The following is a 16,043-nucleotide window of genomic DNA, read 5'->3' as shown; positions in this document are numbered from 1 at the left end:
GTGTTTCCATAAAAATACGATTTCTTTGTTTCCTTTGAGCATTGTCAAAAACAGAAGAAAAAATTATTTCTTTTTATTTATGATCCCATTTGGTTTATGAATGTGTCAGAGAAAGTATGTAAAACACTGCTGATTCAATAGTAATAAGATGAACAAAATTATGTTACTTTGAGATGCTGTTTTAGCTTATCATTTGTTTATAAAAAAATATTGCACTATTGAATTAATGACTTCTTTATTTCATGTCCATGTTAAACATTTGACCATCATTCAGTTTAATGAAACTCTAGCCCTACCACTTTTCATACTGGTGTTTCATTATAATTTGATAAGAATTGTATTCCTTAAGTTATAAAGTTATATGTCGTTCAAGAAAGTTACTATTCAGCAAACAAATAACCAGAAATAATTTTAGGTCTGTAAATTTTTAATTTAATAAGGTAATTTAAAATTTCCTCCTTGTCTGTCTGGATATGTTCATTTGCTTGCTTTTTTTTTAATATTGTTTGTTGGGCTTATTGAAAGCATTAGAGAATATTTCTGTAATTTAGAGGTGTTTTTCAAATACTGTATTCAGAAGTTCTCTGAGTTCTTAAAAACATGTAATAAACCTATAGAAAGCAAGTAAGATATTCAAAGGCATTTTTATAAAACTCTTTAATGACTCTGAGTAGTGATGCTCTTCCATACTGACCTTAAAATCTTCTTTTCTTAACCTCTTTACAGTATTCATTTGGAGATGACCTCTTTCATTCCCTGTTGCAGCCCCTAGAACTGGAATTACAGAAAACCATGCATACATACTGTGGAAGAGTATACAAAGTGTTTGTAAAGCAGCTAACAAAAAGCATAAGAGACTTGTATGCCAGAAGATCAAAGGGAAGGTGATTTTTACTCCAAGCTGCTAAATCAAGAGACTGAATTAACATACTGGTCAAAACGTGCAAAAAATCTAATATGGCTTGAATCTGCTCTTAATGTGCCCAGATAAAAGTTTACTAGCATACATAAAAATGAAGAAAATATTAATGTAATGAAGAACAGGAACTTTTTTCTGCAAAGGTGACTTTTTGTTCTTTTGAAGTTTAATCACTGCTAATGTTTATCTTGGATCCGATGATTTGGGTGTTACTGGCTTCTGTGGTTTAATCAGCATAATTCAGTTATCTAATGATCAAATGAGCAAGGAAGAAATGAAGATGGCTCTATTTGGGATTGTACCTCATATGTTGTCTAAAATTCTGTTAAACTGTGAATGTAGCAATAACTGAGTCAGCAGCACTAACCTCACTTTAAAGGTGTAAAGCCTTTATGTAAACAAAGTTGTTTACAAGTGCAGAAAATACTCTGTTTTCAAAGAAATGTGATATAATCATTGACAATCTGTATGTGCCTTTATATGTTCATCTCTTACATGTTGAAGTACTGTTTTGACAATCTGTTTTGCTTATCTTAGATGTAAACTGCACGCTATAAATACGATTTTCTGAGAAATGAATAACTAGTATGTGATACTAGTTTTCTCTGTAGATACAGAGAGTTTTTAATGTACAGCATTTGTTTCAACATCGTTGAGCCATCATGGCCAAAAGATAGAGCAGAGTTGAGGGGTTTTTAGCAAAAATTCAGTTTGAAGTTGTCTGTTTTATAATACTTTTTAAAAATTACATGGTTTTGCAGCTTTATAGGGCATTTTGGAACTAAAAAAAAAAAAAGTGGAAAACTCTTACTGTTGTATTTCCTTACTAAGAATTATTACCTGATGATTATTATAGAGTATTTAGTACCTAAAGGTGAAGAGCTGTAATGAGTTATGACGCTTCATCAGACTGTATATTAGATGGGTTTCTTAGAGAATATATCCTGTTACCATATTTTTTTAATAACATGGCTTTAAAGCAGTTTGGGGGCAGACCCTCAACTACAGGAATGTGTTACTGTCAATAGGGTGATAGTGATTTACAACAGGTAAGGATTAGGCTTTCTTTAGTTATCTTAGTGAAAAAAAAAACAAACAACATTCTGTTTATGTAATACAAACTTTTTTCCAGAGAAAAACATGAAGAAAAAGGCTGAGTTCTAGTGTTACAGTAAAATGTTATTTAAACTTGCATGGTATGAAATATATTTGTAAAGTATATTTGACCTTGGCTAACCTGTCTTAACTGAGATGAAGTCTTCATTAAGTGAGTTTTTGGATTCCAGAAAAGTTCCTGTGTGTTGGACATGGGGGATCCGCTCACTGATTTGCACCTTCATCCCAACCCCATTTTAGAAGCTTCATTTTTGTGGCTGTTTCTTTGTGCAGGGCAGGCTGGCTCTGACTCCTGGATCCATGTGAGCTGGATGAATGCTTTAGCAGTAGAAAAACACACTCCATTGTAAGCAGAGTTTATATTCTGCTCCTAATCTCCCTGCTGGCTCAGGGTGTAAATTTCTGGGATGGAAACTAGGAACCAGTCTGCCTCGCATGTAGTTACAGTCTCTTTTTCTAGCTGTGTAACCTTTTGAAGTCCGAAAATCTGGAAATCTGTGTGAAGGTGAAAACTGTTATGGACTGATTTTACAATATGCAATGCATTATTTTTTTACATAAATACTGATTTTTTTTATATCAATTTGTCGTCGGCTTTTTTTACTTGTACTGTGTGTTTCTATTTAAAAGTTTTCTTTCAGCCCGTTTTTGTGGTTTTTTGCAGAAACTTTCAATTTTGAATTGATTTTTAGTATGTTGTATGCATGTGAAGATACTGCTTAAAACCCAATGAGCCATTTTAGAAAAAAAAGTGGAATGGGAACATTAGCGGCAACCTTCCCACTTTAAACTTCAGGTTTTGTGGGGCATTAGAATGAAAAGGGTTAATATTGAAGCTTATCATAGGATAAAAAAAATCTTTGTGCTTACTTCAAGAGATGTTTACTTAACATATATGACAAATAGCAGAATATACTGCCTTATGCCATAGTTTTTGTTTGTTATTAATATAAACGTAAACTGCTCACCTCAACTATCCATTCCCAAAGTGTTCTCATGAACACTTTAGATAACTTGAAAAACATCAAGTGCTTAGTAGCTTCCATTAACTCTCCAGAGTCTTTGTCTGTTTAGAATAAATTTTTAGTTCTGTAATCCCTATGTCTTAAATGTAAAAAGATGACCTGCCTTTAAAACCTAATCTGATTTACATAGAAAACATTTTGAGACAGTAAGAAGACTGGAAAACCAAGTGTTGTGATAAAATCAGTTATAGTCCCAAACATTTCAATACTTGATTTGTAAGGTTATATTGCATAGAAGTGTAGAAACTTACATCAGGCCTGCGAATCTTTATTGCTGTCTAGTTTTAGAAACATTGCTTTTTCTGCAGACATAGTAAGTAACGAACAAAATAGGACCTGACAAATTATGGAACTTTAGAAATCCTATTTTTACTGATTTATTTATTATACAATTATTTAATGCTAATAGAAGTGTAAAGTTTCATAGAAAAATGTAAACATCAGGAAATGTACATTCAGGTTAAATTAACATAAATCTGTCTTCCTCATGCTTGACTTGTCTCCGTATCACAGTGCCATTATTCTGTCTCTGTTTAAAGGGATCACGGTCTCATGATAGAAGAGATCTATTTGAAGATGTGTTATCTCATTTGTATGAAATTCTCTCTCTCTCTTTCTAGGTAGTATGAAAGGCCAGCTGTCCCTTAGTGAGACTAAAACATCCTTATCCTGACGGCTGGGCTTGATGATCTTGGAGGTCTTTTCCAACCTTAATGATTCTGTGATTCTATATGCGGTACTTGTACCTTGGCCTGTTAATAGGGCTGTATAAGCCTTATGAAAATGTCTTTCCAGTTATTTGTAGTTGTGCCAAAATTTAGGCTGAAGGTGACCTTAATGACAGTTGAATTGTTTTTGGTAAGCTTTTCATGTAAAGGTTAGGAAAAGGTTTAGAAGAAAAGAAAATTTATTTTTCCTTGTTCTGATTTTAAACAGATTTTAAAGCAATATGGAGTTGCCTTTTGCTGATTTTGACCTAAATTTGGTCAAGCTATAAACTTCTAGCAAAATGTTGTTTGGAAAACCGAACTGTCAACATTTTTGTTATTTCGTACTAGGTTTCTGTGCATACTAGACATACTCCAACCACACAGGCTTTCCACACTGCTGTCTGTGCACTTTCTGTAATGGGATGACTGAGAAACCAGTCGTCTGGCTTTTCCTCCTCCCAAAGTATACTTCCCATCTAGACAGGATGGAAAAGAAAATAACTGCAAGGTAATTGTGGGAGGAGGGAAGGGTCTGTGTCTGCTTGGAATGTTTAGAAGCAGAACATGTAAGAGACAAAGCTGGACATGTAATGAATTATCTGTATGTGCATTATTGGGCTCTCCTATTTTGAGGGAAAATAGGAATGAAACACCGCTGCTTATTTACTCTATTTATGGATATGATGGTATTTGTGGTGGATTAAATGGGATGAAACTGAGGGCTAAAATCAGTCTTCTACTTTTTTAACTTACCTGTAGGAAAAAACTAGACTTCTGGTTTCTCCTACTTGGTTTATAAAGGTGCCTCCAAACGCATGGACATATCTAGAGTTTGCATTTCTTAGAAGTCGTAAGTTCTTTTTCATTGTCTAGTTTCTGTTTCAATTTAAAAGATTTTCAACTATCAAGCAGGTTTAACAATATCCATTTACTGACTATATAGGAGTTTTTTGACCTGGTTACATGGAATACTCCTGTATAATTTAAATGAATGTGTAGGCTGTTTGTGTATACTTTTTTTTTAAATATCCATTTTGAATAGTTATTATTTTTATGTTCTCTCCTGTGGTATCTAATGTGATTACCATAATTATCATAGCTTCCCTGCTCACTTCACTACTTTATGAATGGATGGCATTTGGAATAGCTCCAGCAATTTTGTGTATTAAAATAAGTTGCAGAGAACTATAATGTGAGGGTATGGCTTTTTCTTTATTAGCAGGAAGTGGATGCTTTTCTAGCATAGACAGTAGAAGTCTGAAGTAACGGGAAGGTACTCATCACCATGGTCCTTGAAACAGATCTTAGATGTGGCTGTTGCTGTCAGTCTGACTACTTTGGTGCACAGAAACACTTAGAAGTGATGTCAAAACTTGTATTTTTCAAAAGGAACCTTAAGTATTTTTCTGTCATATTTCTAATCTTTTTGGATATCTTCTGTTCTGTTTCATTTTTGACACTTCAGTTCTGTCCAGCTGAATTTATCTGTGGATGTTTGAGAAGAATAACTTAAAATTCCTACAAAGATTTGCACAAATATAACAGCCAAGTTATTTCCTCAAGTTGCCAAAGTGAGCAAAGCATGAACCCAGCAAGTCAAATTTTAAAAAATGAAACACTAGTGTATATACTTTAGGTTCCCTTAGAAAAAAGAAAAATGTTGTTTGATCCAAGTTTAGCTCTACAGAGAAACCCTTCTAACTTGCTTTCTGTTTTTAACTGACAAATCTTAAATAATGCAGGATAATTTTCTGTAGAAATGCAGGTTGCCTCACAGTTGCTTTGTAGTCCTAGTAGACTTGTAGAAACTATTAGTCAGGTTTAAAAACAGAAGGTGTTTGCAGAGATAATAGTGAATTTTCCACTTCAGGAAGTGAGGAGAGAATCTCATTTTAAAGTAGTTCTCAAAATGTCTCTCTTGTAACCACTTAGTGGGTTTATATAAGAACAGCTTGTCCTCCAAAGTTGTCATAAAATTCAAGATTTGTAGTTCTCCAATGCATTTTTTAAGCCTTTGTGGGCCTATTAAAATTTTAAGTTTCTTGGAGGAATATTAAGTAATCGGAAATTCTTGCATTGAAGAAGTTCAGTTGTGTCTCTTCAGTTTTGCTGTTGCTTTATGCACAGCTGCGTTCAATTCTTTAGAGTCTCCTCATTTAAACTTTCAAATGTGCATCGTCCTGTATATTTGCTAGCAAATTTCTACAAGGCTTCTTTCTTCTCCCCTCCCCCTTTTCCCTGCACTGCTTTTAAAAGATAATCACTAAGCTCTTCTTTCATTTGAATGCTTATAAAAATTATGGGAGGTATTATTACAGGTCTCTTTGCAGAGACCTGTAATTAAAGGAGGACCTGTAGTCCTACTGTGGTTGGATTTTTTTTTTCCTTCAGATTGCTATTTGAGGATGGCTGGGTAGGAGGAATTTTTGTGCATTCAGTAAAGTCATTATGTTCCTTGACTGATCATCTGGTAGTTTCTTCCCTGAATCAATTAATATTATCCCCGTCGTCTCTTATGATAGATGCTTGGCCGCTGTCTGCTTCCTTGATCTATATGATTGCAAGTTCCTTTAATCAGAGCAGTGACTATCACTTCTTCTAGATCTGGATTTTAAACGCTCATCCTATATCTGGGTGCCACCTTAGTTGCACAAACCAGGGACCTAGTCTGTTTTCTGCTTTTAGATGTCCATCTTTGATTTCATTTCCCTGTTTTAGGTTCCAACTGGACCCATAGGGATAAAATACTGAGATAAGAAGGAATGCAGAATTTTTCACAACAGCCTAGAAAACTACAGATTTCTGGAAAATAATTAAAAATTCTGAAACTATTTTATCCTTGAGTCTAATTTCTGACTTGATAGGTGTAAGGGTCAAAATCCTTGGTTCAGTCAAATAACTTGACTTTTCCTGTGTCAACCCCATATGTGGAAGGACAGGCAGGTATCTCTTAAAAGACTGGTTCCTTTTTTGCTGCGAACTCCAAGGAAAGGGACCTTAAGTCATCACTGTAGATCCTCAGTATCACCCTATCTAAACTCTGAAACCAGTAATAACTGCCCACTTGCTGCTTTTTAGTGATACTGGGTTTAGTGGATTTCTAATGGTCCTGTTGAAAGGCGGGGGGGAAGATGCAGTTAAGTCAAATCTCCCTGTTAGTTCCTGCCCCTCTGTCTTTAGAATTCCACATGACACTTAAAAAAACCCAACCAAACCCCAATTTTCTGCATCTGGATCAAAGGAGAGGAGAATAAACTCAACAACTTCTCCTGACAGTTTAACACCTTCATTTAGGAACATGCCTTCACTGATCATGGGCCTTACTCAAAGATTAAAAGTCAAGGCAGTTTCCTTGCACAGTTTATCAAAACAGGTCTGGAAAAGCAGGACTTGTCAGATTTGATATAGTTTCTTGCTGGTTTGAGAGTGCCAAACTTGTAAGATTCAGGTATAGTGTGTTCCCAAAGTAAGTCCGTTAGCCTGTATGAATATAACCAATCACAGTCTTTAAGACTTGTGACTGCTTTTCAAGGTACCTGTTGAACTAACATTCTCACTCAAATTCCCCTTTCTTTCCTCTGCTATTTTCTACAGATGGTTTATTGATTCGTTTGTCATTTTAGAGTAAAGCAAAAATTTGGGAGTTTGATTTAATAAATGGCTGCTTGAAACCAAACAAAATTTTGATAGGGAAGGAAAGGGAGTGTGCAGTTTGGTTGCTAGCAGTGAATTCTGCGCCTGAGACTTCTGTAAGGTGATGGAGTGCAAACGTGGAACTTACGTGTGGCTTCCTCAGCACTTGGAGAACGTCTGCTAGATTGCGCTGTCTTTAATTTCCTCAGTTATTTCTAACTTCAAGCACTGATTTCTAAAAATGCTTTTTGTGTATTCCTAAAGGGCCTATTTTATCTAGCTTAAATTATTAAACCAATTGAGATGAACAATTTATTAGAATAGCCTAATGCATTTTTCTGTTACCTTCATATTCTGGGAGGTCACTTTCTCTCCTGTTCTCCCTTTGGGTCATTTAATACCATGTTTTCATTCTCAGAATTACAATCAGGGTACAACAGGTTCATTTTTTCTTTTATGTCTGTGTCTTATGAATCTTAATGTTCTGCCAGTCATTTGTGTACACATTTTACTAAAGCAATTCACATTAAATCAGTCAGTAATATTCATATGAATTGCTGTAAAATACAAAAGTAGATGTACAAGTTATCCTAAACTGCAAATCTTTGTGGTTGAATTAGTGAGTATTTAGGGCATGGGGGTTTTTAGGCTTCCAAGAAAATGAAAGCAATATAATCAGTTTTAACTCCTGATTTAAGACTAGGAAATTAAATTTAATTAAAGCTGATGTTTTAGCCTTACAATGCTAACCTGCTGTGTCTCACTGAGCAGCTGGTGCCTAGGAGACATTCTGCTTGCTTGTTGGATATAGTGAAACTTCAGAAGTGTGATGTCATGCAGTTTCTGACTAGTCACTGGTACTCCTATTTTTTATATTTTAAAAATATTCTGCAATGCGTTATTGTTTCGTTTTACATTTTTACCACACCTGGTTGTTGTTATCCAAGGTGAATCAGGATTGCAGATATAAACCCAAGAAATAAAAACCACATTTGCTATCCAGGGTATGTGTTATACATTTTATTTGTCATTTTTTGTTAGCCTAGTAGGTAAAGGTGATGTATTGGAGGTTCACTGCCTGTCATGGGCACTCAACTTTCTAGTTTGCTGTGCCTGGCTTGCCTCCTTTCTCCACTACCCCTCCAGTATCCTTGCTGCCTGTCTGTTCCAGGAATTGGTGTCACTCCATCTGTTCCTCTCATGATGCTCTTTCTGGATCTTGGTGGCTGGTATGCCCGTTAGCCAGTATTGCTTCTGCCACGAGGTTCATGCTTCCAGGACTGGGCTGTTTGTTGTGATAGGCTAACCATGCCATTTCAAGCCAAAAGGGTGCCCTGGCCCGGGCATGCTGCTTTCTCCACGGTGCTAATGGATGAGCACGTGTCTGGGCATGTAAGCGACCCAAAGTAGGTCCTGATCAGCGCCCTGTGTTTCTTGGCTGTAACTCGGGGAATAAACTTTGCTTTCCTTTCATCTTTGTGTAGACCACCACAAAATTTTAATCTTCTTTATTTTTCTGTAGAGATAAAGGCTTTTTACTAGAGGCATGCTTTTAAGAAGAAAGCTTGGCTGATGAAGCTTTTACAGTTAAACAGAGGTGATCTGAGCCATTCTGCTTGCCTGAGGCAGGCAGGCTCAGTGGGGCTTTGGAGAACAACATGAATGAAAGAGAAGAGCCAGGGTACCTGGTGTGCAGGGAGGGGCTTGGTCTCCACCTTGGTCCCCTAGGTGCTGGACAGCCTCTGAGGGAAATACGATCTGCAGTTGACTCTTCTTTCTGTGTATGTACAAAGAGAAAATTGACTTATGACTTCAAAAAGCCCAAACAAAGTTTTAGAGGGATTACAGAATGCAATAGAGAATGCACAGTATGTAAAACTGTTCTAGCTGGAAAATTAACAGCTGCAAATAGCACATCGAAACACACAGGGTTTTGAGAAGTACCTTCTTCACTGGTCCATAAAAACAATGAATAAGCAAAAAGAAATAATTGTAGGATATTGCTTAAAAATAGATCAATATCTTATTTTTGCAGTAATCCTGTTTGTCTACCTTGATCTTCTTTGGCCAGAAGGATAGGGTGTAATTAATGAAAATTGATTTAGCTTGAAAAATAAAGTGTTAACAGTTTGCGATTGTAAGAAAAACAAAGCATCTAGAGAATTTGCTCTTATTTTTGGTGTTTTAGACCTCAAGCAGTGTCTAAATTAATTAGAAGTTGCTTTGTTAATGTACATTTATCAGTACATTGGGAAGAACTTTTGTACAAAAAACCTCAAAAGTATTTTTTCACTTTTAGAGTCTAAAGTTGTATTTTGAGGGTGCCGCATCCTATAGCATAAGTCTGTAGTAACTGTTAGGTATAGAAATCTAATTGCTTTGGAGTGAGAACTGTTGTAAAATGGACATGTTATCCTCTTACAGTGGTATCTTGTCTCTGAAAATGTGTAATTTTTAAGGAATAGATTATATGGCGCATTTGGCCTACTGCCACTCTTCCTTTTCATCTAAATTATGACTCTGAGGATGAAAACATTTTTTTTCTTGGTATCAGCAAAGCAAGTGTCCATTACCCTAAACAAGACTGGTAATTGGAGCTCTCAGACAATTCTGTCATGATACCCACGGGCATGTCTGCAAGCGTTAGAGGAGACAAAAGTAGCTGCGTATCTTAACCATATTGCAGTACTGTGCCTGACTGAAATCGCTAGCTCACTGCTTTAAAATACTACATAAGCACAAAGAAAATATAGTAAATATAGACTATATAGAAAATATAGTCTATAACAAGGAGGTTAAATACAGGCCTTTTGGCCTTTAGAAAAAACTCAAAAATCCTTCCCTAATTAGTTTTACACCTAAGAGTAAAAGTTCCAAAAGCTCCTTGAAGTCCACCTGGGCTTTCAGCGTTGCTATTGATTTAGTATGAAAGTGCTCAGATACCGTAGCAATGGATAGCAGCATAAAGCACCAATAAATCGATTAATAGAGTTTAGCCTTGGGATGCGTATTAGTTCATCTAGTCTCATCTCTCATATATCACAAGCCATTAATTTTCTCCCTGTTACCTCTGTACTGAACCTAATAATTTGTTTGACTAAAGCATAACTTGTGTCCAGCTAAATCATACCTTTCAGAAGAATGCTCAGTCCTGGTTTTAAGGCATGAAGAGGGAAAATACTTCCCTTTGCCAGTTCATTGCAAAGTGTTTTCACAGTGATGAGTGTGTGCCTTGCGTCCCATTTGAATTTTTCTGGCATTAGCTTCCAGCCATTGATTCTTTTTATGCCTCTCTCCACTAGGGTAAAGAGCTCTTAATATCCTTCAGCTTCTCTTCATGGAGGTATTTAGATGTTGTAATTGAATAATTTCTCAGTTTCCTTTTGGATGAGCCAAACAAATTGAGCTCATGAACTCTCTCTCATTAAAACATGTGTGTCATTCAAGTTTTATGGCTCTTTTTTTCTACCTTCATCGATTTTTCCAGAGTCATCCTTAAAATTTGGGCACCAGGATGGTGTATGGGATTTCAGTATAGTTAAGGACTTGGTAATTTTAATACATAGGTAAAATTTTCCTAGTCCTTTCTGAATTTATACATTGAGTGCTTGTGTTAGCTTGCTTTCCATTGCTGGGATAAGATCTACCTTCCTCAATGTGGGGATATTTGTCTTTGTTAAAATGAGCTCAGTCTGGTGCCATTTCACCACAGTAATGCAGATTCATCTGTGTAATTGATGTCATTATCACTGTTTATCTTCTTGCCAGGTATTGTCATCTGCAGACTTCATCAACCATGATTTTACATTTACTTCCAAATTACTGATGAAAGCTTTTAATAATGTGATGTCCTTTAGCACAACTACAGGCTGGGCGGAGAATGGATTGAGAGCAGCCCTAAGGAGAAGGACTTAGGGGTGCTGGTTGAGGAAAAGCTCAATGTGACCCAGCAATGTGCACTAGCAGCCCAGAAAGCCAACTGTGTCCTGGGCTGCATCAAAACCAGTGTGACCAGCAGGTCGAGGGAGGTGATCCTGCCCCTCTCCTCCACTCTTGTGAGACCCCACTGGGAGTACTGTGTCCAGCTCTGGGGTCCTCAGTACAAGAAAGACATGGAGGTGTTGGAACGAGTCCAGAGGAGGGCCACGAAGCTGATCAGAGGGCTGGAGCACCTCTCCTATGAGGACAGGCTGAGAGAGTTGGGATTGTTCAGCCTGGAGAAGAGAAGGCTCTGGGGAGATCTAATTGTGGCTTTCCAGTACCTGAAGGGGCCTACAGGAAAGATGGAGAGGGACTGTTTATCGGGGAGTGTAGTGACAGGACAAGGGGTAATGGGTTTAAGCTGAAGGAGGGTCGATTTAGATTCGATGTTAGAAAGAAATTCTTTCCTGTGAGGGTGATGAGGCACTGGAACAGGTTGCCCAGAGAGGTTGTGGATGCCCCATCCCTGGAAGTGTTCAAGGCCAGGTTGGATGGGGCTTTGGGCAACGTGGTCTAGTGGAGGGTGTCCCTGCCCATGGCAGGGGGGTTGGAACTAGATGATCTTTGAGGTCCCTTCCAATCCAAACTATTCTGTGGTTCTATGATAACATGACTGTAAACAGCTCTTTGATAACACTTCTCTATCAAAGCTTATTTGTAGAGAGTGGCTGGTTAATCTTGCAAAATTTTGATATTTCTGTGTTTTTCTCTGCATAGCATAATTTCAACTTCATGGAACAAAAAAAAATATTCAGGAATAAATATCAGATTTGTTTAATAAGTTTTATTTTCCTAGAAAACACATTGATTACTTCTGATTGTAGTATTTTATTTTAATTCTCTTCCAGTTAATTGTATTGGAATTTTTGTAATAATTTTTTTTATGTGGGAATAGTCTCGTAGTAGTCTGGCTACATGTAACTTACTATTTTGAATAATACTAGAATTATTTATGTTCTGGAATTTTTGGGGAATGCTAAGATTTATTGGAACTATTAACAGCAGCATTCTTCAGGAAATTCTTTTATGGTTTCCTACTGTAAATTGTCTAGATCTGCTGATTTTGAAGTATTTATACATGGTCCATGTTTGTTTAACTTTCTTCTGGTTTGCTAATGGACAAGAAAGTATTTCAACATCCTCATGTGATGCAAATCTATTTTATTTCTGAATGCAGAAGACTTGTTGATAATGCAAAAGCATTCAATTAACATTATCGTTGGTAGTAAAACCAGTTTTATTTCTTTTGTTCTTAATTTATTCCAAAAATTACAGCATTGTTTTCTTAGTCCTTCATTCTGTCAGCTGCAGGGATTTTTTTTGTCTACATGTAATACTTCTCAGTTTTGCAATATGAACATTATGGTAATTCCAACATACTTTAGTAATTTCTAATTTTTACCTTTTGTTATTTTTATCTTGCTGAAGCTTCACTTGGCATCTTCAGCTTTGTGTCACTCTAGAAGATGCCTGTCTGCCAGATGGAGTACTGGACAAAGCTGGTGTATCTGCAGTTACTCTCTGCATCTTTTCACCTCCAGGTTTCGTGAAACTTTCATGAACTGTTCCAGAAGACAATGCGTTGCTTCCAGTCCTTGACCTTGTGTGTTCACACAAAGAATATGAAGCAGGCTAACCAACTTGGTATAGGAGATTTCCCCCAGGAGAATTAACAGATTTCAAGTCCGCTGTAGTCAGTGGGCAGGAGGATGGGAGATGTGAAGGAGGGTGGTGGGAAAAGAAGTGATGCCTTTCAAGTGAGCTCATATTGGTAAGCACAAATGCCATGATATCATCTTAGAGCTAATGCCTTGGAGGTGTGGTGGAGTCTGACATCTTGTCAAAAGGAGGAGATACCTCAGTCCTGTATTCCCTTTGGGGTCGTGCTACAAGGTTCAGAGAGGCTGTGATATGGTATTAAATCAAACAAAAAATGAATGTCCCCTACCCCTATTATCTTTATTTTGTGCAAACAGTTGCCTGTAAATGTGTAGGATGATCAATAAAAATACACAAGGAAGAAGAACACTCCTTCCCCCAGCTTCTAATGCTTTCATATCTGGAGTGAACATAGGCATGACAGAGAAAAAGTAACTTCTGTTATGTGAATGAGTGATGTTGGCAAATTCTGCACTCACTTTTCATGGATGTGAAATAGCTGGTAAACTGAATAAGAAGAAATACATCTTGCAGCCTGAGGAGCAGAGACCAAATGCAGGTTAGGAATAGTAACAAGCAAAGTAGCTCCTAGAACTTCTAAAAAACCACAGAATTACAGAAGGTTTGAGGTTGGAATGGACCTCTGGAGGTCATCTGGTCCAACGCCCCTTGCTCAGGCAGGGCCACCTAGAGCCGGTTGCCCAGGACCGTGTCCAGGTGGCTTTTGAATAACTCCAAGGACGGAGACCCCACAACCTCCCTGGCCAGTGCTTGGTCACCCTCACAGTAAAAAAAAGTGTTTCCTGGTGTTCAGAGGGAACCTCCTGTGTTTCAATTTGTGCCCATTGTCTCTTGTTAACACTGTTGAAAACCAAACCCTTCAGAGAGCGTACATGGTGCCCATTGCCTTCAGATTGCCACAAGGAGAAACCTTGCTGGCCAGGCTAGTACCTGCTTCAGAACAGAGTTTGTGTCTTGCAGTTTATTTTCTCCTTAAAGTTAACAGTCTAATTATGGTATCTTAGCAAATTACTGGGAAATAAACAGATGCTCAACTTTGGAGGAATGGAGGCGTTCTTTCCATGCAAACATTTCTGCTGCAGTGAAGAAAAAAATCCTAGTAATGGTATAGTCAGAGTTATTTCCATCAGAGTGCCCTAGCTTTTGTTTGCAGTATCCTTGAACTGGCCTGTAGAAGATTACTTTTTACATGGCAATCCTTTCAGTTGCAACCTTGTATTGATACAGAAATAGGTAATTATTCCTAATGGTCTTATGTATAGAAGATAACCTGAAGTAGCCTATAGTTATTTGTGTTCTTTTCATGTAAAATTTAGCTACCACTCAACTCAGTAATATCGACACTCACAGCTTTATAATGGAAGAGAAGTTTTTTTGGCTGTTATTTCTACAATGTGCCAGGTACTGTTTTTCAAATATTCTTTGATGCTATATAACAAAGGAGTCCGTGCATGAGCAAATGTTATAGTTCCTTTACTGAAGCCATATGTTGGATTCATAGCATCAAACTTCCCTGAACTAATGATGGTAGACTACCATTTAAATGAAAGGAGGAAAATAAGGATTTCTGGAATTCTGCAACATGATTCATCTTATCCTAAGGTAAACATATAATGTAAATAAAATTAATTCTACTCTAAAAGTAGTTGTTTTTTCCCTACTGATAGAGACTAGGAAGTTAGCTCAGAAGCAAGTGCCACAATGTGGACTCCTAATGTGAGCTAAGGTGAATCCCAGCCAAAGCTGGATCCTTTTAAGATTTATTCCTTGCCATTCCAACCACTTGTGAATATGTCCAGAGAAGAATGGTTTTTCTGAAACATACTTCTTTGAAATTATTGCTTGAATAATTTAATCGCTAAGTGTTTATCTGTGGTTAATCTGAGAGAAATCATTAGATAGTAAGTGATACGTGTTCTTTTTCCTGACTGAGCGGGAAAACATCCTGTAGTAGGGTTTCTGATGCAAATACAAATGTAATTCTAAATTTCTTTTTTTCCTAGCTAACGTATCTTAAAAATCCACTCTGTGTTAGTTACTCTTTTAGTAATGTCTAAGGTGATCTATCAATGATCAAAGAAGTTCAGGTTGGACATTAGGAAAAGGCTCTTCACTGAGAGGGTGGTCAGTCACTGGAAGGGGCTCTCCATGAAAGTGGTCAGGGCACCAGGCTTGGCAGAGTTCAAGGAGCACCTGGACGATGCTCTTAGTCATATGGTTTAGTTTTAGGTGTTCCTGTGGGGAGCAGGGAGTTAGGCTTGATGATCCTTATGGGTCCCTTCCAAGTTGAGGTATTCTATGATTCTAAAGCAAATTAACTTCGGTTAACTGACTATTACAGCATCTGCACATTGCATGTGTAGGGTATTGTCCATCTGAAAGTTTTGGCTGATACGTGAATTATGGTTACCTCTACTTCTGCTCTTCTGTCAGCATTTCTAATTCTGGCTGCCAGTTTCAGTTTGCCAATATAGTTTTGATCAGAAAAGAAGGCCTTTATGTAGGTATTGCATGATTAAAATAAAAAGTTTGAACTTCAGAGACTGGTATAAGGCCCTTCTGTCTTTCATTTCTGGGAAGGAATCCATCTAGCCCCACAAAATCAATTAGAAAGTTTCCAAAATTACTTTCTTTTCACTTGTGCTGTGTGTGTGACTTGCGCTCTGTGTGTGCTCGGAAGTACTGGCAGACAGCAGCTTGAACAACTCTCTGCCAAATTGTCATATTCAAGATCTGCGTTCATTTTCAGCATTGTGGAAACAGTATTCACTGCTTCCCACCTACTGTCTTGTGTTCCAGGGCTGAATAGAAGCTTGTATCAAATAAGCTGTGGAAATAAACATTGTCTCTCTTTTTCAGCTTGTTGAAAGAGAGTAAATGTCAGGGCCATATAAGGGATTTATTGCGTAAGTAATTGAAAGAACTTTAAATGAAAAACAAGATGACAACAATGAAGTTAATTACTTGAAGTCATCCTTA

The 16,043-nt window shown here is 37.2% G+C and overlaps 1 protein-coding gene across 3 annotated transcripts in view; it reads left to right on the top strand.

Annotated features, from left to right (window-relative positions):
• Nucleotides 1–2,601, top strand: part of GXYLT1 (glucoside xylosyltransferase 1) — a 35,076-nt gene extending 32,475 nt beyond the window's left edge. For all 3 annotated transcript variants that reach the window (XM_054802593.1, XM_054802584.1, XM_054802601.1), the window contains one exon: nucleotides 727–2,601. In XM_054802593.1, the coding sequence (XP_054658568.1) occupies nucleotides 727–888 (162 nt within the window). In that variant the 3' untranslated portion in view covers nucleotides 889–2,601. The remainder of the gene's footprint in view (nucleotides 1–726) is intronic.
• The last annotated feature ends 13,442 nt before the right edge of the window (nucleotides 2,602–16,043 follow it).

This window comes from Grus americana, chromosome 1 (genome assembly GCF_028858705.1).
Source record: "Grus americana isolate bGruAme1 chromosome 1, bGruAme1.mat, whole genome shotgun sequence".
Taxonomy (NCBI): domain Eukaryota; kingdom Metazoa; phylum Chordata; class Aves; order Gruiformes; family Gruidae; genus Grus; species Grus americana.
Note: the sequence above shows the minus strand (reverse complement) of the source record. Positions and strands in the feature narration are given on the sequence as shown.